This window comes from Solanum lycopersicum, chromosome 1 (genome assembly GCF_036512215.1).
Source record: "Solanum lycopersicum chromosome 1, SLM_r2.1".
Taxonomy (NCBI): domain Eukaryota; kingdom Viridiplantae; phylum Streptophyta; class Magnoliopsida; order Solanales; family Solanaceae; genus Solanum; species Solanum lycopersicum.
This window is the reverse complement of record NC_090800.1, coordinates 47034082-47061589: the sequence shown is the minus strand read 5'-3', so window position 1 is coordinate 47061589 and position 27508 is coordinate 47034082. Positions and strand designations below refer to the sequence as shown.

The window sequence follows — 27508 nt, the reverse complement described above, 5'->3', positions numbered from 1 at the left end:
GAAAAGTTTTAATTCCACACTATTTTTTCACTATGTTTATGCGATGAATGATATGTAAGGGCTTGTACGAGACCTCTGAGAGCTCAAGTACGCTGATTGCAATCCGAGATTGCCCCTAACTTCTAGGGTGTGGTTTCAGGATGTGACATTCACATTAATCACATGTAGATAGATATGCTCATACTTTACATAAGTCAACTACACAAATCATCATAATACTTCAAGTAGTGTCGACAAGGCCATGATCATCATAATATATAAATTAACGCCGACAAGGCTACATCATTCACATAGCACCTCTACCATAAGTGGACCATACCAATCACAATATAATTCAAGAGCTACATTACTTAAAATAACGAGAATTAGGGCAGCGTATCACCAATCCATTCTCAACACTTCGATCCAAATCTAAATCAATTAATTCAATACCATAAGACCCTAACCCATGACCATGAACATCAATTCAATACAAAAACTATAATACTCAATTAATCTAGGTCAATTCAATATAGATTTATCAATCTAAGACAACCTATACATCAATTGACTACAATTCTTACATTATTCAATAGCCCATAGATAACTATACTAGAATTCATAAGCATTAAGGCAATATCACTTAACCCAAAAAGTAGTCAAAAACTAGGGTTCATCAATTACATGAGTTCATAGGTTAATTGAGTTAAAATCATATAATTAACAACAATTCAATCAATATACAATGCTTTAAAACCTTTAATGCAAGAACCCATGAATAGATCATAAAATTGGACAAGTTCATCTTAAGAAACTTTAGAAAACTCTTTGAATGTTGAGCTCCTTGATGAATAGAGTTTCAAGGATAAAAAACTATACCTCAATAATTTTAGATAAATTCAGAGACCAATGAAAAAATTGGGTAAAAAACTAAAGAAAACATAAATCTATATGATGAAATAGAAGAATGATTGAACCAAAAAAGTTTGAAGTTTGGCAAAAACGAAGTAATAATATTTATAAAATAAAATTTATTAAAGATCCAAACAAATTAAGTAAACTTTTTAAAATTCTGTACAAAAAAATATAAATGGATAAAAAAATATTTTATTCTTAAAAACATGAAAAATAATATAACAAGTAAGGAAACTAAAATAACAAAAACCAAGATAGATAAAAAAAAGTACGAAAGATATGGAAAAAGTTAAAACCCTTATACATAGAATATGAACTATCACAACTTACTAAGAGTTTTGGCTCCAATAGAGCTCTAGAGAATTTCTAAGAGAATTTGGGTTTTGACTTTTGACAAATAAATTCTTCCAAGTGTTTAAGACTTATAAACTCATTTAAAATACATAAAATACCCCCAAGTAACCATCCTTTCTCTAATTTAGACGTGGGGTGAAATTATCATTTCACCCCTTGAATTAACAGTAAGTTGCGCAAGAAAACAACTTCACAAATGGTTGCCAAACAACTGTTCGTTTCCTAACCAACGGATTGTCCTATAGGTCCGTGGTTTGGGAATGAGGCTGGTCCTTGGCTTGGACTTCTCCCACGCCTAATTCCTGACCCACGACACCCATCGACAGGGCCTTGACTGGCCAACGAGTCGTCTACTGCCTCCATCGTTTGAGACTGTTTTGGGTAGTCTTGGCTCTTGAGAAGGTTCCTTCCTCAAGGACCCTTGGTTGGTCCTTGGGGACTTTCATCTGAATGTTTCCAACCCAAATATATTCGTATACGAGTTTAGGACTTACACCAATTTCATCCAAAACGAACACGTAAAACTCGATGAAACATGTCAAGACACACAAGGTCGTTTCAAGGCAAACCTTTCGAACATCATGGACGTTTGACCTCCAAACTTCACGAAACCTGATACACAGCCTATAAACATTATTATAACTCATTTAAGGACCTCATTAACTCATGAAAAACACATATAGACACATAACCACACATGAGGCACATAAGCAATTTAGTCGTTGAACGTCTTAGTCGTCCCTTGACGTTTGACTTCCAATGCAACTTAACTCTTGGAAATTGCCTCAATACCATATTATAGACAAATTTAGGATCTTAGAACCTCATGAAGTCATGTTAGACTCTATCTTCACCTAAGTCATTTTCGAGGGATTATAGTTTCCTACAACTGTTCAACCTAAATTTAACAACCAATTCTTGAGGCGTTACAATATCCTCTCAAATCGTGAATCATCTTCCAATTCATCATCACTTGGTTCATGATCTATTATAGGATAAGGTTATGGTACATAGGAAAGAGGAGTTACAATAGATGGATGAGGCATGAGGATCTTCAAAATGAGTGTTATGGTTGGAAGGATATATATAAGGAGTTTCTCATTGGGATTACAGGCCTAAGCCTCATTCAAATATTCCTCACCTACCTCAGTGTCCCTTACATTGGAGACAAACTCCAATTAACGTGGGGCTTGATAAGGTTTTCACCCCATAAGAAACATGCACCTCAACTTCAACACATTTTTTATCATGTTGAAAATGTAAAATATAACCTTATTACAATTCATAAGGACCGTAAATCATTCAACTTAGTGGAAAAGTCACATTATAGTGTATATCCTAACTCCTTTATGTCCCTCGACTCAAAGTATGACATTGTATCGACATCTACTTCTAGAAATTATGTCACCTCTCACAATTCATAAGGACCAATAAACAATCTTTATTTATGAAAAAGTCACATTTTGGTGTATGCCCTAGCTCTTTCATGTAGCCCCTGAACTCAAAGTAAGATATTCTATCAACATCTATTCTAGGAATTCTGTCACCCCCCCCCCCCAAATGCATTCAAGTAGGGGACCAAATGCAGTTTGGCCTCATGATACCATCTTAAAGTCATCATAACAAAAAATATAGGAAAATTCTTGAAAGAAAAAACATGTAAACAAGAGAAACAAAACTCAACCACACATTCACGCACAAACTCTAGCAAATTAATATATTCTAATCGAACATAGTCCTAACATATGTACAGTACAAACTAATATTACACTATAAATGTACAAATCCGAAGCCTACAAATGTATAATAATACTTTACAACAGAATCACTAAGAGTAGTACTAAGTCGATAACACGAAACCTGACAATAACAACTACTCTACAACACAATAATTAAGTATATAACCATACAAAATCTTAACACAACTAACTATGATAAGTCTATTCTAACACTTTTTACCTAAAATAATCCCTAATTGTGCGTTTCCCAAAAAAAATCACAAATACATAAAGAAAATATTTAATATTTTATTGGTTCAGGTAGTCCTTCAATATTTTTGTTTAATGTTTAGCAGATTTAAATTAAAAAGAAGAGAGAATCTGAAAAAATGAAAAAGAAAGAAAACTTCAGTGTTTTTCTTAAGATTTGGTCGTATTATCCTCACTTTATTAATATTTAAATTTAATTAAAAATGTGTTGACTTCTTTATGAGAAGAATGTCAAATGATCTATTTACAAAGTATATGATACTTTTGTGGGGTAGTAAAATGCTCACAAAGTGAAGGTGTCTTTTTGAAAATTTGAAACAACTTCAGTGACGACTTTATGTCTTTTTCTCTAACTTTAATCCTATTTGAAAACCAAACATGATATACAATTAATACATGAATAACCAAAGTTACTGAGGGTCGTTCGGTAGCTGGTTAGAGTTATGATGATGTTAATAATATAGGTATTAGTTATGAGTAAATCTATGTATTATTTTATGCAGACATTAGTTATTCATGTATTAATTATTCCTCCTTTTGTCTTGCATAAAATAATAAAAGATTCCTCATACAATGTATTATTATGTGGGTTTCTAAATTGTCAGTCAAACACCATATTAATTTTCTACATGAATAACTTGGAACTTATCTAGCTACCAAGGATATGTTCATATATTAATTTTGGACTTGTCTCATAACCAAACAACACATTATTACATTATTGATCATTTTCTTATTTTTTTTTTATTTTCTTATTTATTTATTTGGCTATTTTGGGGTTGTACTCAAAAAGAAACATCATATAATTAAATGAATACCGCAAAAAATTAGAGAATTTATTTTTATTGATTGAAGGAGGAAAGAAAAGACGGGACATCCCAGAAATCGGGTTTTCCTTGCCCAGGGCTGCCTTAAATGCGGTAGTGTTCAATAAGAGGAAGTGGCGTCGTCGCTTTGTTACATCGTTGGTGAGAAGCGAAATCGAACGGTTTTCGGGGGCTTTCAATGTAGAACCCCGATCATCCTTTTCCCCATCTGTTTTGTTCTTCTCAGTTAATAGTGTCCAGTGGAATTTCTTCTTGTATATGATGCTTTGTTCTGCATTTACGACTCACATACAAACGTGGCTACGTGATTATGACAGGATTCAATCCTTCGCAGTTATTCTCATCTATGTTCAGGTATTTTCTGACTTGTTCATTTTGGCTAAATAAATAAATTGGTGTTTAATTCTGTTCTATTTTGATTCCACAAGATCGGCTGTGCACTGATTGGATCTCTTGGGGCATTATACAACGGTGTTTCATTAATCAATTTGGGTATTGGGTTATTCGCATTGGTGGCTATTGAGAGTAGCAGTCAGAGTCTTGGTAGAACATACGCTGTACTTCTCTTCTCTGCAATCTTAGTGGACATTTCTTGGTTCATCCTTTTTGCATCCGAAATTTGGTAAGTTTCATTTCATACTCTTTAGTTTTTCAAAATGGTAATTTACAGATCAATGGGATGATGAATCTTCAACTCTATGGAATTATTATAAACCACTTACGGTTATTTCATTTCAATTTCTTTTTAGGTTAAACATAATTTATATTACCATCTGCTTCTGCTTGTTAAATATAAACATTTTTGAACACCAGAGAAGTGAAACCTTAATGAATGCAAGAGATGTTTTAGGGGTCCATAGTTTCTTGAGATTTTTTTTTTTATGAAAAGAACAACATCTAATTTGACTTTTGAAAATCCATTCTTAAATAAGTTTTATTTCAATAAATTATGTAGTACCTCCTAGTTGATATATGCATTTCCTATCTCATCAAAATAATGTCATCTATATTAACTTTATTTTGCTTTTCGAATTAAGTATTTTCTGAAGATGCAATTTGTTAGAGTTGACTATTTGTGTGGATATTTGGTCGTTGAATAAGATATTGGACAAGAATGTTCATTAGACATGGAGTGAGTGGCTTATGGTTGAGTTCAAATTGATATGTAAATTGTTATCTCTAGCTTTAATCCTTTAAACATAATTTTTTCAGGAATTTATTTGGTGTTGAAACCACCATGTTCGAGTAACAAAAAAGACCGTAATTTTGTAAGTTCTTAGTTATAGTTGTAGATTCACTACAAAGCTTCAATTCATGCATATGCCGACATGAAATTTAAAATTCATGAGGATCTACAATTAAAATGTATGATGCTAACTGATATGGAGGAAAGCTGAAGTTTTAAATAGTTCCCACGATTAAATGCATTGGGTTAAGTGGAAGATTGGAGCTATGTAAGAGACAAATAATTGAAACCGAAATTAACAATGGACAGAGATGTAAGGCTCTAAAGAGATGCTCCACCGTTACTTGTTCTTTCATTTATTACACCAGGGTTAAACTTGTGCTTTGGTAACGAAATTAACGATGGACAGTTTTAATTTGGACTGACCTGAATTTTTTATTCTACAAAAAAGAATATGAAACAGAGCTTTGGTTTAGAGACTATTCAATGCAAGCGCCAAAGAACGATTTAACAGACAAGGAACTAATAATGGGTGTCTACTAGTGAAAAGAAATGTAGTGTTATGGAATTCCAATACTTTTCTAGCTCCCTGAGGATTATACTGAAGGATTATAATTGCCTTACGCCGTTCAAGATGGAGCATTACTTTTGTAAATTTCTCTATCAAACGAAGGAACTGTAGCCTATAATGGTTATTAACTATTCAAAAAGGCGATATCTTCTGATCCTAGATGAGAATTTTATAATAAAGAGTGCCTTAGTATTTCTTTTTATGCCAGTAGCTAGAAATTTTATAGATTTGTTAAAAATTAGACACCAGGAAGTTGATTGGAATGTACAAGGTTGGGCTGTCCCCTACGCAAAAGTAACAATGAAGAAGGGGAAACCTCTATACAAAAGATCCTATTCCTGAAGGAATTAATGAAATCTAATCATCATCTGTATTTCGTAAACATCATGAAGTTTACACCAAAAAGCTAGCATTCACAGACACTTATATTTCATTTCATGTGAAGGGTTTGCTTTGCCCTCAAACCACCTAGAATTCTTGTGTCTCCAGAATACCCAAAACACACCTGCCGGATAGTTCTCCAGATATATTTTATCTGTTTGTTTCTTCCTTTAATACCCAACTGTAGTAAATCATTCATTGAGCTTGACATGACCCATTTTAAACCAAAGAAATTAAGGAACAAATCCCCAAGCTGTCTGGCAACTGAGTAGTGAAAGAATGAGTGGATTCCATTCTCTTCGTGTTTCTTGCAGAGGTAACATCAGTTAAATAAAGGCAACACCCAAAGAAAAATCCACTAACTTTAGTCTCTTAGGGCCAAATGGTCGATTAACAAAGTGGTCAAACATAATTTTGTGGGGGCACATAATTCTAGAACTTGGGCTATCTAGAACCTTGGTGCTAAATACTACTCCCAAAAATATACTATCCATAAGCTTATCACGAGTCTTGCTCAAACTCTCTTCCTAAAGCATATTTTGCTTTGAGGCTATGCTCAAATCTTGTTTTCTAAATTCATATACTGAAATCTCTTCTAAAACATATCTTTTCAAATCATGTGCACAACTTAAATCATGAGATAATTTCAAGAAAAATGCATATCTTGTAATATCTCAAAATAGCTTTCTTAATAGCATATACTCTAAATTCATGTTTTGATATATAAGGTTCACGAATGATAAACAATAACATGCCAAGAACTAAGTGCATTTGTCAATATTCCATTATCATGAATAGATAGTTCAAGAAATCATGCAATTCAGGTCATGAATGAATTTGAATGTGGATTTGACAACCCTAACTATGGAATCAAGTTCATAGAAACTTAATAAATTTGGACATGAGAAAGAATTCCTCATTGAAGGCCTACATATAAGTCGGGTCATAAATATGAAGAATTTGAATGTGAGTGTGATAACCCTGATTATGGAATCAAGTTCATAAAAATTTAGGAGCTATGGACATGAGGATGGAACGAATTCCTCATTGAAGTCCATATGCCTTAGTGACGAAGCTTGATGGAGAATCTTGGAAGATGGACCCTAGCCTTGGTATTTCTTGAAGTTGTTGAGAGTAGAGATTTAGGAGAGAATTAGAGGGTTAAATTTAGTGTTATAAAGGTGCGCTTTAAGCGCACTTAAGCCCTGAAGCGAGGCTCAAAGCGTGTTGTGCGCTTCGACTAGCTTTATGTGCGCTTCAATGTTGTCATCAAGGTTCTAAGACAAATATTTTCCTTGCCAATAAGTCTCTTTGGAAGAAGTAACACTAAATAATTGATATTTCACTTAATCATGATTTTTTTCAATTTCTTTGGTCATATATTTGATATTCATATTTATAATTATTAGTCTTAGACTAAACTTTTATATTCTTTTTTCCCTTTGCGCCTTTTTCATTAAAGCCCACACTTTATTTGCTCTTTGTGCTTAAAGCCCCCACAGACCTTAGAGCTTTTTTGTGCTTTTCGCCTTTGGTAACATTGGTTGAATTATGAAAACAAACTGACATTCTACATGTTTAGGGCTATTTAGATAATTCCCCAAAGGTTTTAAGATGAAAACATTCTAATAAAGAAAAACAAAAATAGACGAATTTTGGCCAACTCTGAGTTGGTTCTGTGTCATGGAGCTGGAAGGCAAAATTTTATTGAAGTGGATGGTGAGGTCCGCTTCCTCTCCATGACACGGACTTGGTCACGGAGTTGGGCTCGATCTATTAGGCAGGTTGGGGCATCTCTCCTAAATCATCCATAATCGATTGATGAATGGTGGGCGGCATTGGAAAGAAGACTCACAATCCTCTAATTTGATTGATCAAAGGTCACCTAACTTTTCATAATCTTAGAGATATGGTTGTTTGAAGTTGACTCTTATCTGAATTCAGGTTGTTATTAAGCCGATATAAATGTTTTGAACTGGCTTGGTGTTTGAGATACCCTACAACCTTGAACCACATCTGATACACTAACTACACTTAGTAAAGGACCTTAACATATATGTACAACTTAGAAATCATTGGGATGTGCCTATACACATATGGAGGATGGTTCGAATCTTTGCTTAGAAGTTGAGGGCATTACACAAGCTTTTTTTTTTTTTAAAAAATCTAGATGGTCTACTATACTTTGTAAAGGAGGTTTCTGGTGAGGCCTCCTCTTTTATGTTTTAAGGACCAATGTGATCTCCAAAGTCATCTCTTTCTTATTTCTTATATAACACTCCATCAAATGCTATTGAAGTAGTATGAGCTCTTGTTTCCTCACGTTATTACTTTTTCTACAAGAATTGCCTTTTCTCAATCCTAAAAATTTGGTTTAGCTCAACTTATTTGTTTACTGTAAGCTGTTCTATTGGTCAATTCATGGATATATTTAGTTTGACTTAATAGCATCACCGCTTGCTGCATCACTGTATAAGATTGCAGGTAGAGCCAGCCTTCACTCATGCATTGTGTTCTCAAACATCCTTGTACAATAAATTTACCACAACTCTTGAAATGTTAAGAAAAAGTAAAATTTTCTTCCTGAACTTCATTTATTCATGCAGGAATATTTCTTCTGGGATTTATGGAACCCTTGTTATCTTCTCGGTGAAACTCACTCTCTCCATGCAAATTATTGGATTTTGTGTGAGATTATCATCTTCACTATTGTGGATTCAAATGTATAAGCTCGGTGTTTCTTATATGGACTGTTCAGTTCCCCGAGAGGCAGATAGTGATATGAGAAACAGTTTTCTCAATCCTGCAACTCCTCTTACTAGACAGCCATCCAATTCTGATGATGCTCTAGGTGGTTCTGTATACGATCCTGCATATTATTCCTCCTTGTTCGAAGATGGTAAAGACGAAACATATTTTTGCAGGGTACGCAGCTCCACTTTAGCACTTCCCTTCCTCTTTTTCTGTAATCCTTTTATATATAATTGAATTTGTCATGTTTTAGTTGCTTTGGATTATTTGAGTAAGTGATGTGGACATTGAATATAGTCTGTTTTAGATGTCTCTGAACACTCCGTTGCATTTCCTACAACTCATTTGCCAAATTGTTTTTGATAAAGTGTATTGAACATAATGGATGTGGAATCTTATTAAAAGCATGATATAATTGGGATACTGACATTGTGACTTGATGGGAGGAATCATTGACCTAGTTATGCTTGACTAGAGGAAAATAAAGATGAAGTGAAGAAGAAAAATACTTGCTCATATGCATAATGAGTTCATAGCTAAAGATATGTGCTTTGATTTTTATCCTCTTTACTTTTTTATCAAAAAAATATATGGTTTTGTTTTGAGGCTATTTAATAATGCGTATACTAATAATAATCTTCCTTTCCTGAATCATCATTGCATATTTTAGTTTGATTTGACATAATTAGCTTGGACGATAATTACATGTATGGCTTTTATATAGAAGGAGGAAGAGGTCAAACTTACAACTTTACTTTTTGTTTTTCTTGAAATATTTTAGTTTGATTTGACATAATTAGCTCGATGAGGATAATTACATGTATGGCTTTTATATAGAATGGAGGAAGAGGTCAAACTTATAACTTTTTACTTTTTGTTTTTCTTGAAATATTACTATAACATACTGCGCAGATATTTGGAATTGAATGTTGCTTAATGATTGATAATTGTTGTTATCAATCTTATAAAGGTTATTCGGAAATAAGTTAAATGTGTTTGATGAGCAAAACTTTTCAACCTTAGAAAATGGGTATAATTTTGGGGCATTATACAAAAATAGCAACATTTATTGAAGGAAATCATTCTAAATGTTTGCAAGAGGAGGTTATGAATTGCTGAACTGGGATATACTGATTGTCAAACATTTTAGGTGGCAAGATAGGGAGCTTCCCACCACCTATCTTGACATGCCTTTGGGAGCTAAGAGTAAACCCTTGAGCATTTGGAACTTTGTGGTGGAAAAAAGTTAAAATAAGTTAGTATTGGAGAAGTGAATACTTATCCTTGGGTTGTAGAGTCATATTGATCAATAGTGTTCTTGAGGCCAGGCCAACCTATATGATGTCCCCTCTTTTCTATGCCTAGGAAAATCATTAGAAAGCTAGATCCTACGAGAAGAAATTTTCTATGGCAAGGTAATGGAGAAGGGGAAAAGAAATTTCATTTGGTTAAGTGGGGTGCTATTATAACCAAACAAAAACAAGGATGTTTGACAATTAAGAATTTGAAAGCCCACAAGAAGAGCCTTCTATTAAAGTGGGCTTTGGAGACTAGCAACAAATGATGAGGAAGGATATCAAGTGCTTGATCACAATATCTATGCCAATATAATTCATGACACCAATCTTAATTCGAACTCTTCAAATTTTAGAGATATCTGGATATTGAAATTTAGTTCTCCATTTCTTTTCATAAATAGAGAGAGCTTCATCTGTTCAATTGTTTGAGAAGAGTTTCATATGTTGCTTTTATTCCCAAGAAAACAGGGCCTTTGAACTTTAGAGATTTCAGATCTATAAAATTATTGCTAAGCTTCTAAAAGAGAGGTTGAAGAGGGAGGTGGGCAAGTTGCTAAACAAGCATCTATTATTCTTCATTAAAGGGAGACAATTCATGGATATTGCACTTAAAAGCTAATGAAATTTTGGAGTCTAGGCTTAAAGGTGAAGATCTCGGTACTAGGCATTAAGTAGATGTTGAGAAGGCTTATGACCACTTCAACTAGGAGTTCCTTTTCAATATTCTTAAACAAATGGGTTTTTATAGAAACGGGTTGAAGTAGATTGTATTTTGCATCAAGACTGTTAGGTTCTCGAGCCATGAGAATGGAGAATCCTTAGTAAAGAACAATATCCCCAAAATAGCCCTTACGTGACACAAATCCGTTTTAATAGTGTCAAGAAGGTTATAACCACCAACAACCTTACTCCAGTAAACATACCATTGGATAATGATTCCTCTCCTTCCAATGGAACCACAAACAAAAAAGCACTCTCACCTAGTGTTATCAAAGGCGAAAAGCGCGAAAAAGCTCTAAGGTCCTTGGGGGCTTTAAGCACAAAGCACAAATTAAGCGCGGGCTTTAATGAAAAAGGCACAAAGGGAGAAAAAATACAAATATATATGTTTAGTCCAAGACTAATAAATATAAATATGAATAACAAATATATAACCAAAGAAACTGAAAAAAATCATGATAAAGTGAAATATCAATTATTTAGTGTTATATCTTCCTAAGAGGCTTATTGGCAAGGAAATATTTGTCTTAGAACCTTGATGACAACATTGAATCGCACATAAAGCGAGTCGAAGCGCAGAACACATTTTGAGCCTCGCTTAGCGCGCCTTTGATAACAGTGGTCTCACCAACTCGACTAAGAGTTCTGAATCAAAAAAGTAGAATGAACCTTACTTATAATGAAGGGAGCAAGTTGTTAAACAAGCATCTATTATCCTTCATTCAAGGGAGACAAATCACATATACTGCACTAATAGCCAACAAAATTTTGGACTCTAGGCTCAAAGGTGAAGATCGAGGTACTAGGCATAAAGTAGATGTTGAGAAGGCTTATGACCATGTCAACTAGGAGTTCCTTTTCAATATTCTTAATCAAATGGGTTTTGTTGAGAGGTGGTTAAAGAAGATTGTATTTTGCTTCAAGATTGTTAGGTTCTTGAGCCATGAGAATGGAGAATCCTTGGTAAAGAGCCCTTCCCCCAAATGGCCCCTATGTGCTACGAATTCATTTTAATAGTCTCGAGAAGGTATTTGCCCCTGTGACCATACTTTTGTAAAGTACCATTGGATGGTAGCTCCTCTCTTTCCTATGGAACCTGAAACAAATATATTCAATCTCTCCAGCTTGACTAAGAGTTCTGTATCGAAAAAATAAATAAAAATGCACTTAAGACGAAGGGAGCAAGTGTCGAACCCTTCACTGCACCTACTTTCTTAAGGGTTCAAAGTACTAGTCATTAAGACTACTATGAGTGGAAAGTAAGGAAGCCTTTTCTTGACTTAGCAAGGCTCATACAGGGTGATCCTCTTTCACCGTTCCTCTGCATGCTAAACATGGAGGGTTTCAATAGTATGATGAGGGTGGCTAGTGTCTGAAAGGGTTCAAGTTAGGCAACAATTGAGGACAGGGGATGCATATATGCCATCTGCTTTATTCAGATTGTACTGTTAATTCAGTGTTATTAAAGGCGAAAAGCGCAAAAAAGCTCTAAGGTCCGTGGGGGCTTTAAGCATAAATCGCAAATAAAGCGTGAGCTTTAAAGAAAAAGGCGCACAGGGAGAAAAGAGTACAAATATATGACCAAAGAAATTGAAAAAAATCAGGATAAAGTGAAATATCAATTATTTAGTGTTACTTCTTCCTAAGAGGCTTATTGGCAAGGAAATATTTGTCTTAGAACCTTGATGACAACATTGAAGCGCATATAAAGCGAGTCGAAGCGCAGAACACGTTTTGAGCCTCACTTTAGGGTAAGCGCGCCTTTGATAACACTGGCTGTTATTTCTATGAAGCTAAGGCAGAACAACTTAGCTTTATGAGAATGAAAACAAAGGAAGTCCTCTTCTTGACATAGTAAGGTCTCATACAGGGAATTCCTCTTTCACCTTTCCTCTCCATGCTAACCATGGAGGGTTTCAACAATATGATGAGGGTGGCTAGTGGCTAAAGGGTTCAAGTTAGGCAACAATTGAGGACAGGAGATGCATATATTCCATCTGCTTTATGCAGATGATACACTGTTATTTTCTATGAAGTTAATGCAGAGCAAATTAGCTTTATGAGAATGATTTTGGTGATCTTTGAGGCTACTTCTTCTCTGTGTGTAAATTGGAGGAAGAACAGTATATTTCCTATCAAAGCAGTATCACATATGTAGAGTCTGGCTCGCATATTGGGATGTTGAATTGATCAATCCCCAATAGTGTATCTAGGCATGCGTTCAGGCAACCAACAGAAAGAGTTGAAATTTGTGATTGAATAGTAGAGACAACGACAAAGAAGGTACCAATGTGGAAAACTCAATACCTTTCTCTAGGAGGAAGAATTACTTTGATAAATTCAGTGTTGGATCTACTACCAATTTATGTAATGTCATTATTCCCCATTCCCTCCAAGGTGCAGAAGAGGTTGGATAAGTTGAGGAGAATTTTTTTTTTGGATGGGAAATAAAAAGGGAAAGGAATACATTTGGCTAACTGGCCGACTACTTAGTTGAGTTGGCATTTTGGTGGTCTTGGTATCAGGAATTTGAAGGTGCAAAACGATTGCTTGCTGATGAAGTGGCTCTGCAGATTTTCCAGGGAGGATCATGCATTGTGGAAGGCGATAATTTATAGCAAATTTGGCGACGAGGCGAGCGCCTTTCACAACACTGGGCAGAATTACCAATAGTGTACTAACACAATATCTAGCATTTATGGTGTTGAAGTGTTGAGAACAGTTGGGATATTTGGTCCAACCTCGCTAGGAGATTACATTATAAAGTGGGGAATGACACCAAGATCCTTCTGTGGAAAGAGAATTGGATTGGACATGAGGCCTTAATGAACTCATATCCTGATCTAATCTCCTTTTAAAACAATCCAGATGCAACAATAGTTGACATATGATCTCCTCAAGGATGGAACATCTCCTTCAGAAGACAGATGAATGATTGGGAAGTGGAGAGAGTGGTTGAGATGCTGCAATAATTGAGTAGATTTAATGGTATCACTTCAGAGCCTGATACAATAAGGTGGAAGCATGACAATGAAGACAGTGTTTCAGTGAATAGCTGTACAGGAAGAAAGCGATAAAGCAATCAAGTTGTAAGACAAGCCCATGGAAAGTGGAAGCAGGTATATAAAAACATGGCTTTAACCAAGGGTGAAGTGATTTAAATTGGTCGGTAGTTAGAAAAGCATATCTTACCCAGGAAAGATTACAAAGGAGAGATTTCCACATAGCATCTAGGTGCATCCTGTGCATGTGGCTGAGGAAACTAACAACCATTTGTTCCTACATTGCAAAGTTACTTCACAGATTAAGGCATTATTTATTAGCCTCACAGAAACTAAGTGGATACTTCTAGAACATACAACAAACAGATCTTAGCTGCTGGATTAGGAGAGTAGGAAGCAAACGTCAAAAGAAGTGGTGGATAATAATTCCACCTAGTATATGGTGGACCAAATGGAGAGAGAAACAATATATGTTTTGAAGATAGTTTCAGTTCCATTCAAAAGATTAAATGGAACTGTATCATAACCTTTCATTTTTGGTGTAACGACATTTAAATGTCTTTCTTAAAAGTCGTTCAGAAACCTAAAATGACAATATTAAATTAGTAGTTCAAAAGTTAATTTTAATGTGGAATCACCTTGACTTAAACTTGAATTATTAAATGGTAGATAAATTATAGGACATCCTAAAACAGAAAGCATGTTACCTAAGTTTGGAGAAAGGAGTATTTCTGAAGAATGTAAAAGCAGAATAATACATCTCTGTAAATGTTGCAGGCGTTTGTTAAAAGATGCATGCCTCCTTTGGTATTTACTCTTGAGATTGAGTGTATATTTTCCTGTATTTTGAGATTTTGCTGAGTCATGATTAACTATATGATACTTTTTATGTTATATTTGATGGTCATTATATCCTCTTCCTGTTGTTTTTAGGGTAGTCAAAATAATGGCTTTGTGATTGGATCACCTTCTATGGCGAAAACAATTTAATTTAAGCCATCAATGAGCAGATCTATCCGCATCACCGACGTGAGTTGTCCTTAATATGTTTGACATTCTCATGTTGGCTCCTCAGAATGCTTAGTTTTAGACTTTATATGCTTTAAATGTTGTTAAAGATTGCAATTCCCTCCTCTGTATTAGTTGCTACAGTTAACAATTGCTCAACGACACTTTTGAATCATGAAAAGCAGTTTGAGTCTCTGGGACCTTACAGTGATGGTAAAGTTTAGGCCCATATATAGATGTCTCCCCTTGAACATTTTTATCATTGGAATCTCATTATTGTATCTTGGAAGTTTTTCCTGGGTCTCATAATCAGACTAATTTTTGTAGTGCCAATTATGAACAACTTTTAAGTGTTCAGTACTAAGCAAGAGACAGTCCTTTTGTGATTCAGTCCTGTATCTGTAATAAATGAACAAGGTCTGAATAATCAAGAATCTTATCTTCTTTTTGACCATAAAATCCAAACTACATAGTTTCTGTCTCACCCGATCATTGGTTACAGAGCGGTTAGAAGTACATCTCCGCTTGCGAGAATGAGAATGCACATTCATTTGATCTTGATTCTTGTGGAATGATTGCAGACCAACTTTATCCACTATTATTTAGAGTCTCAAATGACAATGAAGATTGGAATACTTATTCCAAAGACCTTCTTGGTCAAGATTTTACAAGTCAGCCAACTTTCTACTATTGTAATATCACCAATTTTACAGCTGAAAAGGCTTTGGACTTATTGCCGTTTATGCCTCTTTGACCATGTAGTCTCTATTGTCATTAGTCTTAAGCAAATCTGCAAAACATTAGCCTCTAAGAGAAGTGCAAGCCTTTTCTGTTGCATTTGAACTGCTTTAAGCTTTCAATAGGAAGAAAATTATGTCTATTTGTAGAAGTATTCATATTGCGGTTTTTTTAGTGAAAGTACTTACATTTATCTAGGGAACATGGCTAAAATGAAATTTTGTACCATCATCTTAGTTGCTAGCTAGTTTCTCACCTTTTATCTTAGTTTCATCAGATAACATCTTGCGACACCTAAGCTGGGAAAGAGCCTATGTTCACTATTGATGCTCCATCTTGTTATTTCCCAAAATGAAAAGTAAACATGATGTAGACGTGGTGGAACATTGGAGGTCCTATAAAACCCCATCAATTGTCATCAAGCTGTTTGTTGAACTTTTGGAGATGAAACTGTGTGTTATTTCAGTTTGACTTTGCCAACCATCACTCTCTTTTGGTCTTGAAATCATTGTGATATCTATCTAAACCGTATCTAAACTAAAATATGACATTGTTTGTTTGTTTGTAATTTTCGTTTTTTCACAAGTAAAATGAAATAAAACTCTAAATATCGAGATTAAGTCTAAAAGAAATATTTAATGCTAAAATAGTATAAAACAAAGAGAGGGTCTAAAATCACATGCCTACATCTGCCTTTAGCTGATGGAAACAGGAAGAGTTCAGTCAAAGTAGAGAACAAGACAAGTTTCGACCTTGACTAACTTCCATTCTCTTGTTTTTTAATTTTATTTGAATTGATAGTAGACGTAGAGTTTCAAGGGTGTATTGATGCTTGCTTCTCTGATATTTCTCTTTCCTTTTTCTGCCTTTTTTATTTTTACATCTAACCTCATTAATCATTTTTATCTACCAGTTAAAATTAACCACCCAATCCCAGCAGTTTTCACCTATGGTTCTGTCCCCCATGCCAACCACGTTCCAGCCTCTCTCCTTTCTGATTTTATTTCAAGTACAACATGGAACAACTACAATTGCATTGCGGTCCATGATTCTCCATCTAAATCTCTCAGTCAAACATTATAAAATTAGTTTCTCTAGTACTGAAATCGCAAAAAAATCTTCTACAATATTAAAAGAACTTCTAGTAAATATTGGACCTACTATGGATACATGGGTAGATCCACAATGTGGTATGAGGAACCCAATAGCATTTATCTAGACCTTGTATATGTGTTAGGCATTCTACTACATATTTGTAAAAAGTTTTTGGCCAAAATCTTTCTTTAAGTATACTTTAAATTTAGACATTATCCTTAAAATATCATTTTTAGCAGAAAACATCCTTTTTTTTTTTGATGAAGCAAGTGAGATTTCATCAAGGCCTCCAGTAGATGCAAACATACAAAAGGGGGATCTGTCAGCTCAGCAAGAACAGAAAAAACTTATAGAGCTAAGGAGCTGACAAAATCCAGGTAGTGATCTAAGTTATTTACAGGGAAAAGTTGGCCCAACTAAAAAGGTTGACCAAACAACTAGCCTTAAGCTTACAAATTGGAGTTGAAACTCCATCAAAATATTTCATGTTTCTTTCATTCCAAATAACCCAAAAAAACCAAGCTGGGATCATGATCCAGATTTTCCTGATGGATTTTCTAACTTCCATAGAGCTCCAACTAGTGTAGGCATCTCTGATATTGAAGGGCATGGACCAACTTATACCAAAATGCGCTAGGAACATGTTCCAAAAGTGTGTTGCAATAGGGTAGTGAAGCATAAGGCGGTTGATGTTTTCTGAAGTCGACTGATACATGTAACACCTATAGACCAGTTGAAATTTTCTTCTCATAAGATTGTCTTGAGTGAGGCATGCTTCTTCTTAGGCTGTCCAAGTAAAACACAAGACTTTAGGGGGGTTGTTTAGTCTTCCAGACTAACTTCCAGGGCCATAGATCAAACATCATCTTATTGGAGCTCAAGTGTTCATATCCTGCCTTGACTTTGTATAAACCTTTGTTGTTGGAGTTCCATTTTAACTTATCATTGCCCTGAATGTTAATGTTGTTGTTTTCTAAGCTTTTGAGCAGATCCAATAACTCTTCAAATCCCCAATCTTGCAAATTTCTTTTAGGTTCAGGTTCCAAGAGTTGCCATCCCTATACTGAGCAATACAATAATTAGGATGTCTGGCAATGTTTAATATATTTGGGAAGGTTTCTTTCAAAGTATAGGGTCCTGTCCATTTGTCTAGCCAGAATCTGATATGGTTCCCATTCCCTGCCTCAAATTGAGTTTGTTTGAGAAAAGGCATCCTACAAGGTATTAATGACCTTCCATAATCCAGTTCTGTAGGGAAGTGTGGATTGTTTTGTACACCATTGGGTGTTGCTGCATGGTTAGCCACAATCACCTTTTTAAGTCTTTCAGCCAGGCGTCAGCACCGTAGCTATGAGTTTATAGAAGCAACCTATTAGACTAATGGGTCTGTAGTTGGTTAGCGCGATAACTCCTTTTCTTTTTAGTATAAGGGCAATGAAAATGCACTAAAAAAAATTCACCATATGAAAATTGTAATGGAAGTGATTGAGAGCTCCAAGTACGTTATTCTTAATTGTATCCCAATTCTAATGATAAAAGGCCATGGTAAAGCCATCCGGTTCAGGGGCTTTATCGGGAGCACAAGATGTGACTGCACCTAGCACTTCTTCCTCACCAAACGTTGCTTTCAAACCATCTTTTTCTTCGGTTGTTAGTAGGGGTGTCAAATGGCCGGATTGGGTTGAAATTGGAAATATTACAATGGGTTGAATAGAAATCGGGTTGGGTCTTGACCCGCCCAAGTTTACTTTGGGCTCAAATGGGCTAACAAACGGGTTGGGTCTTGACTCGCCCCATTTGACCCGATTAATTTCAATAATTTAACATATTGATATTTAACTTTTATAATCACAATTTGAATTTTTCGCTCAAGAATTTTTTGTTTTAAAAGTAAGAAAATGGATAGATAAATCCTTAAAGATGTTGCATAGATAATAATTCATACCTTCAATTTATAAGAACATATCTTAAGAAAAAGTTTTAAAACGGGATGAAATTGGAGATTCAATTGGGCTCAATTGAGAATTCTCTTCAAATGGGTTAAAGCTTGAATATGTTGAGATTGAGCCCAATTCAAATTATCTTGAGTCCAACCCTTCAAATTCTGGGGGGGTTGGGTGGGTTACCTATGTTTGGGTTCATTTTTGACACCCCTAGTTGTTAGGCATCCCATCCCCTTCAAAGGAGGTTTTAGGTCTCTAGTTTTCTTCCTCTGTAAAGAGACTGAGAGAAGCTGAGTATTTCCTTCTTTATAAGCTCTTTATCTTTTATTATCTCTTCCTCCACTAGTAATTTGTCTATTCTATTGTATCTTCTGTTGTCACTTGCAACCCTTTGGAGGAATTTAGTATTCCTATCACCCTCTTTAAACCAGAAACATTTGGACTTTTGTCTCCACGAGGCCTCCTCTGCTCTGGCGGATCTCTGAATTTCTAGTTTGAGATTCAAAATCTGATATTTTACCTCTAGAGTCTTCATTCTGCCTTCAGTTGCCTGCTCAAGTATTAGAAGTTCATCCAACGCTTTGCTTGCCCTGACTTCCACTTTGCCATATTCCTCTTTATTCCATTTGCTGATATCCCTTTTCAAGTGTTTCAGTTTTTGAGCTAGTATGTAATCTGGGGAACCATTAACATTATAGCTCTGCCACCATTCTTTGACTTTGTCAATGAAACCATCATGTTGTAGCCACATATTCTCAAATTTAAAGTATGACGGGTTAACATACCAGTCAGCACTCTCCAAGACATTGAGTCTGATCAGAAGTTACTTTTGGGAAGCGCAAGTTCATTAACCGAAGTTGTCACTTCATTCGGTAGAAATCAGGAATCTATCTATTCTGGAGGCTTGAGTGGAATCCTCCTCACCCCTGTACCAAGTGTAATCAGCACCCTGAAGAGGTAAATCAATCAACTCCAAGATCTGAAAAGTTCCTCATTGCTCTTGATCTTCTAATGCAATTAAACCTTTCATGTTCGAATCTACAGATATTAAAGTCTCCTCCACTACCCAGTAATCTGTCCGTTACATTCTAATATCAGCTAATTCATCCCAAAAATATGTTCTTTCCCAATTTGAATGTGGCCCATATACACCAGTAAAGCACCATCTGAGATCTCCTGTAACCCTTCAAACATTGCAGTGATGAACCATGTGCCTCTCAAAAAATCTATGCAATTCCATTGCCTCTTTTCCCAGAATATTATTGATACCCCCTCTCTTTCCATATGATTTTTAATTACATCCAGTCGACCTATCTAGATCCCCAAATCTGTGTTGCTATAACCGTAGGCCATCCTTCAATTTTTGTTTCTTGTAGACATAAAACATCTGGCTTCCACTTCTTGACCAATGATATAATGATCTTTTTTTTTAATTGTCATTAAGCCCCCGCACATTCCAACTTATGATTTCACTTTATTCGGACAGTGCTTTGAGTTTCCTACTCTTCATGATTTTTTCTCCCTCATTATGGACCCCTTTGTCATAGTTACCTGAGGAAATCAAAATTTTCACTTCGCCATCCCCTTTTTTCTTGGAATTTTTTGCATCTTTCTTTTTCTCCCTATGTTGCTGAAGTTGTAATTTTCTCTTCTGCTCCATACGTAAGATCATCTCCAGGATCTCGTGCTCAAACCCATTTGCATTCATCCCAAAGGCCTTCCATGCTTCAGCCATAACAATCTTTGCGCACTGTGTCATCTTGTTTTCAACAGGGTTTTCCAGCAACTGCTGATTTTGAGAGCTTTCTTCATGTCAGAGGAGAGAGAAAATCCCTATTCGAGGAAATGGAGTAATCAGAATCTGAGGCAGTTACTTTGTTTGATTCTGGTAATAAAGAGGGATTTATGGGGCGTGATATGTTCTTAAAGTTCTCTGCTTTATCACCAGCTTCTCTGTCTGTTTCCCTGCTACTCTATTCTCTGCGTTTGATTCAGAATTCAATCTGAGAACTGGTTAGGCTTCAGAGTGTCTTTAATTTGAGGCGTTCTAGCATTATTGACTGGCCCAATAGCTCTCCAAATCTTGTGTTGTTTGGCTGACCCTCTGCTCCCCTCTTCTTTAGGTCTCTGCATATATTAAAGGTCCCTTCTCCTTATTTTCGTCCTGACCCACCGTTTTTAAAAAGTTCGGTTTCTGTTGACCATGTTGTTGTTCACGTGTTGCTCTCTAGGGTTGGGGAAAACAGGTGCAGCTATAGGTATAGCTGCAGGAGTCCTAGAGGTAAAGACATCATGCTTGACTTTACCCGCGACGACATCAGAATCGGACATAATGGAAATGTCAAATTTCCGCTCCTTAACCGCTAAATCCACCTTCCTTTGAAATTCCATGTCGGAGTGAACACAGACGCGAGCCCAAATAAGTTGATTCCTGTTCTTTGTGTCTTCATCAATGTCTACATATCCCCCACACTGATTTCCTATTTTCCTGATATTTTCAGTTGTTCAAGCATGCAAGGGGTTCCCAAACACCTTCACCCATCTCTGACCTGCGTCTCTGTGTGTTGCTTCAGATTCAGCAGTCACTAACCACCAAATTGAGAGTTAGCCTCCTTTCGTTCCAAAATCAATCACCATTTTGACTTGTATAGCTTCCTGCTTGGAGTGTAGCTGAAGAGAAATTTGTTGTGATTTATGGAGTGACTCTACGCCCTGCACTGATTTGCCATCTGTGTTTTTGAATTATCTCTTGATTAGAGCTGATATTAAGAGTCGTTGAATGTGCCAATTAGATACTTCACAAGAGAATTCTCCTTTTCTATTGACTGGGACTCTGAAGATTTCTCAGAGTTATTTGGCCAATTAGTAATTTTTGTTGCTTGAAAATATGATTTTGCCTTTGAATCTGCAAGCTGAAATCGTGGATTTACAGCCTTCTCCAGAAACTTTTTGATCTTCCCTGCATTATCTTCCCACACCATTTGTAGTCATTCTCCGGGATAATCTCTGATGTTTCTTTCTCCCCAAGCAAATTTTCTACTCTCACGTACCAGCCATAGATGCTGAAATTTTGGATTACCCTGTATGAGTCGCATTGGTTCTTTCTCGCCTACCTTCTGCATCAGTTTCCCCTTTCCTGTGAAGCTTCAAGCAGAGCTTCACTTCACACCCAACGCTGATTTGCTTCATCGATTCTAATACTGCCAGTAAGTCTCCTCCCATGTTCAATCAGAGTGAACCATCGATCACAATCTTCACTAATGTTCAATAACTCAAAAGATTTGTCACCTGCAATAAAAACAATTTCTCTCCCATATCTAGAAAAGAGAGAAGTCATCGGAGAAAGTTGATGGCAAACTTTAGGAGAGAGAAGATTGGGTCGATAAGATTTGGCGCACTTCCCACGTTAGAGCACATTTTGAAATGTGGTTCTTCTCATTTGAATCTTCTAGAAGTGGTGTTTGCTGAAGACTTCCTTCTAGTAATGGAGAATGAAACTTCAATGTGAGACGTAATCAGAATTTTGATCACCTCAATATCAGACTGTCCCAAAAAATTATTGATTCAACTACAATTTAACTTTGTAAAAGGTAAAGATAATTAAGCTCTAGGTTTTTTCCATTGACAGATGAGAACACGAGTAGGTCATGTAACCGTGCATCTTCCAAACATTTTTGTTTCAAGAAGTAATGGTATTTGATATTTTTTATATTCTTTTTTTCGGATGCTTTTTATAGCAAGTAATGAAATTATGCAAGAAAACTTTTGTTGATACTCACATAATCTGCACATGTTTTTGTAGGATTTCCTTAATTTTTTTTGACAATATCTAACTCAAAGATGAAAGTTAACTTTCAAAATATTTCGAGGATATTTTTTTTTGCCTAAAAGATATTTTAAGGATGTACTTTAAGTTTATAGTTTAAGGATGTTTATGACCAAAAACTCTATTCGTAAATATGACTATGCATCCAATTATTATTGTATATTAACGTGAGGTCGTTCTAGGAACCCACAAGCATCAACTTTTGTTTTTTCGTACGATTAAACATATTAACCTAACATTTAATAGATGTCCAAACATGATTGAAACCTCAAATGAGCAAGTGAATTCAGTTTTTTTGTTTTATAATTTAACCACTTGGGGTTTGATTAGGTGTGAAGCATTCATGTCTTTGTGATTTAATTATATTTTTGATTTTTTGTTTTATATGTTATGACTTATGAGTATTTTTGCCTATGTAATTTCTTTCAATCTAAGACTATATTACCTCTATTTAGTTATTTAATATTTTTTTATTTTTATACTAAATGTCGTTTTTTTTAAAAAAACGCGCGCTTCGCTTCACGCTTCTGTGAAGCAAGCCCTCGTCACTTTTTTCCGCTTCTCGCTTCCCAAAACACTGTTTGTGCATGAAGAGATACATGTCAAGGATAGAGGACTAATATATAATTTAACCACTCATAAAATTTGGGAGAACAGTGTGAAGGATGACTTCATCATCCTCTTTTTCCAATAGGGTTTTTTTTTACAACTTTTTCATTGAGTTTATATTTAGAACTACATTCTTTTTCCTCAACAAGTACATAATGTAGTTATTTATAGTTTTCTTGGAATTGAGAGGGAGATTATAAAACCTTGGATCTTGAAGTATAATACTCCTTCCGTCCCATTTTATATGAGTTAGTTTGTCTTGACACAGACTTAAGAAAGAAAGAATGACTTTTGAAACTTGTGGTCTAAAATAAATCATAGATGGTTGTGTAGCTATAGATCATTTCAATAATGGTCAAATAGGTATTTTAAATTTAAATTGTTACTTAATATAGAACTATGTCTTTCTTTTTGAGAATGACTAAAAAGGAAAGTAGTCTTATAAATTGGGGCAGAGATAGTACTCAAATTTCTTCCCATTATAGGTGAGTATGAGAACAATTAAAGCACACATGAAGTTCGAAGGGGGGGGGGGGGGGGATTGTTGGATGGCACAAGAATTGATTCATCCTTCTTTCTCTAGTGGGTGTCTATGTTCTTACTGAGTTTATATTTAGAATACTATACAATCTTTTGCCTCAACAAGTTGTAGGCAATGGAGTTCTTGTCTATTTAGAGAAAGTGGGATTACAAAGAGATTATAAAACCTTGATTAATCTTGAAGTACTACTTAAGTATACTACTCAATTTCCTTCTCATTATTGGTGATCACTTACATATAGCTGGAAGATGAGCACAAAGAAAGGATAGAAGTTGGGGAAAAAAAACTGAAATGTCATATAACATGAAAGGTTTGAGTGCAGAATTAACAACAGATTGGCCTATCAGTGAAGTTACCACAAAATCACAATTACTTCTCTTGTTGACAACAGAGATAGAAATCTGAAGGTTAATATCAAATGTAATTTCAGATTAGCATAAATATTCAAATCAACTGCTTATTTGTCAATTGAGTGTTACCTTTCCTATTGGATTAACTAGGTTTACAGCTTTCATTATATAAAATGTTTTGATAAATGAATAAGCTTAATGTATAAGTAAAGTGTATTGGTCAAGTGATCATTAATGCTAAACTCTTGGCACCAAATATTGTTTCATGGTAAATGACGAGGTCATTATAAGGTTCAAACAATATGTATATCAACCTCATTCACTGTCAGGGAGTAGTGCGACTATCAAAAATGCATAGTAATGATTCAAAAAATGACTTATTCAATTGACAATATTCATGATAGTTGTAAAAACCATAGTGCCACTGCAACCATCTTGATTATCACAATGCAGTTAGGATAAGAGAATTAATAATTTCGAATGATATCTAATCATTTTGACCTCGACAACAATTTACCATATGAGGATCCACGTTGATCTATCGTAGAAACTTGTAATTCATTCTGTCATATATATTTATTTATTCAAAGCTTTCTTTTTTTTATGACAAGGGAAATCCGTAGCCGCTACCCTTTGGTGCGCACATGGTAAAACATCCGCTCCTATGCAATAGCTCGTAAACCACGTAGGAGAGGTAACTCGCACTAGGCAAGCCTGGTGCAACGAGCTCGACCCAGAAGGCAAACCTCATGGTTTCGCTGGTAAGGGGCTTCGAACTTGAGACCTCCAACATGGAGGTCCCAAGCTCAAACCACTAAGCCACCCCGAAGAGTATTCAAAGCTTTGTTTTAATTGTATTGATATTATTCTTATATCAAATAGTATATTACATGATTTGACATTCACGTGCAACACACATGTCAAGAAACTAGTATACATTAAATGCATGATTTGACAAATAAATGAACTTTATGCCAATCTTCCCATTTAAAATATAGAGAAACTAAGATCTAACATACCATCTTCCTCATCATTATCTCGTATGTATTGTCTTTTTATCTATAAAAATTGTGATTACAAAATACTATAAGAATGAATCAATTAATTAAAATTTCAAAATCAACTTTCCAAAGAAACCAACCTCCTCCTTTTCTTAGCTCATGAATCCTCTGCTAGTGTTACTGATGGAGATAGTAGTCTTCATATATTATCCCGTGAAAGTTGAAGTAAGTTGAATTTGGTGATTATTCAATTCTGACATCTACATAAGACTTCTCTGTCTTCTACTTCCTTTTAGTTCCCACAAAATTTTCTTTAAGGGAAAAGAAAGGAGAGGAATATAGAAAGGAAAATGAATGGAAAGGCTAGATTTTTTAAGAAAAACAACTTTGAGGGAAATGAAAACTGTTTGTTGCCTTGATATAGTGTCTCTTAATGTTCTTTGGAATTCCTTTTAACCTATATTTAATTTTAACAAAGAGGTTACTGATTGAAAAGTCTTAGAATTTGAAAAACCAAGTTAAGAAAATGAAAAGATAAATGATAGGAATTGTGGAAGTTAGTGTTACACATGATGTATTAATATTTAAAGCAATTAATTTTATGTAATATTTTATGCTCCATATACATTGATATAAGAATGTTAAAATTTAATTGGAAAAAGTTAATATACGGGAAGATGAAAGATAGAAATAATTAATAATAACTGAAGGTAATTTATAATGATATAACTAAAGAGCATGAGAGAATGTGAATAATATTTGCAATAATCTGTAGTAAATAAGAGAACTTATAATGCCATGATTAAATAATTAAAGCACAATAGTGGGGTTTCGGATTAATTCATCTTTTGCATAAATAAAATAGGACTTCTAATTAATTCAATAGTTAATTAGAAACAATGTCTCTGCCTTCACGAGGTAGCGTTAAGGTATACATACATTCTACTGGACCTCACTTATGGGATTTCACTGGCTATGTATTTGTTGTTGTTGTATTTAGATAGTTAATTAGATTTTGATTTAGTGTAGGGGGTAAAATGGTAATCCAACGGTGCACTTTGTAATTTTCCACTTTTAATATATATATATAGTATATATATATGATTGTTGCATTAATTTTAGCTTTCTTGTTTGTAGAAAAAGACGGACTTGGAATTATTTTTCATTTCGAAGGCATAACATGATCTTGTAGAACTTACCAACAAGGTCCTGTCAATTACTATTACTTCGAAGAAATTTATCATAGAAACAAACTAATAGAATTCTCAGATCTACTTGCCACCCCTTTCCGTTCTTTTGAGTTCTCTCCCTATTTCTATCTTAGCCCCGGAGTGACCTTGACCCTGACATTGCTCCTTTAACTATGGCGTGTACTCGGTGCATGCTTTTGATTTAACACTTTCTGCTTCTGGTGAACTTCATTTTGCTGTTATAATAGTAGAATAGGTAGCTGCCTTGTTGATTTGTTCCAATTCAGATTGGCAGTGGAGGTATTGCTGCCAAAATATCTATTGGGTGCTACGTAGAATATTCTAATTACGTACTATTTAAAATCTGAACATAGATTATTTCCGAGTTCATTTATTTTGTTTCATTTCCAGGATGACGGTGCTGCAAGTAGTCCCCAGCATGTCTAAACTTGGTTGTTTTACAATGAGCATTTTGGGAACGTCGATTCTCCATTTTTTATTTGGAGATGTAGTTTTTAAACTCAATTCAGCAGGTTTGTGTATGGTAGTGAGCTCTGTACAGTAACCGAATGGTAGTATTCTTTTGCAAGATAATACAAATGATAAACCTTGTGTTTACTCTTGTAAAGATATTCTGGCAATGAAATTTTAATCTTACGAGTAAATCTTGTTGAAGATGTCCAATATGTTGTGAAGTCTATCGCATTGGTAGTTGTTTCTATTTCTCCCTTGTATCTTCTTCATATTAGCATTAGGCTTGATTGGTGTAAACTCAATGTCATTGGTAATGATGTCTGGGAATTCTTTCATTAACATTAGACTTGGCAAGAGCAAGAGCAGTCAGCATCTTTCATCTATTGTTTGGCAGATATATTCAGTTCCTAATTTACTTGTATATCCACTTACAAATTGAACAGAAAAAGATGACCTCTTGGCCCTCCCTTTTTTTATGTGTAAGAATAAAAATCTCTCAAATGATATGAAATTAAAAAAAAAAGTATGTTAAAGGCTATAGACTAAATCTTTCACTAAATGGAAAAAGATATGACTTGAAAATCGTTTCCACATTATATATATGTCAAATCTAACATTTTGAATACCCTTCCAAATAATAAAGCAGTAGTTTAGTGGAAGGGTGTGTGCAAAGCGTACACAGCTCTTAGGTTTGATTCCTCTCGTCCTCATTTTGTTTTCAATTTTGTAAAACTATAAAAAAGATATTTGACATGGAGAGA

The 27508-nt window shown here is 35.0% G+C and overlaps 1 protein-coding gene across 5 annotated transcripts; it reads left to right on the top strand.

The window, feature by feature from the left end:
* The first annotated feature begins 3982 nt into the window (after positions 1-3982).
* Positions 3983-26938, top strand: LOC101268790 (uncharacterized). 5 transcript variants are annotated; one of them, XR_003246148.2, is made up of 7 exons: positions 4043-4417; positions 4492-4685; positions 8808-9126; positions 14906-15001; positions 24694-24843; positions 26221-26289; positions 26685-26938. XR_003246148.2 is itself a non-coding variant. In XM_004228925.5 (5 exons), the coding sequence occupies exons 1-4, from the start codon at positions 4322-4324 to the stop codon at positions 14960-14962; spliced, it is 666 nt and encodes a 221-aa protein (XP_004228973.1). In that variant the 5' UTR covers positions 3983-4321; the 3' UTR covers positions 14963-15001; positions 26685-26938. The 5 variants fall into 5 exon arrangements, 2 of the variants coding, with proteins under 2 accessions (XP_004228973.1, XP_010318511.1); XR_002027989.3 differs by lacking the exon at positions 24694-24843; XR_002027990.3 differs by lacking the exon at positions 26221-26289.
* The last annotated feature ends 570 nt before the right edge of the window (positions 26939-27508 follow it).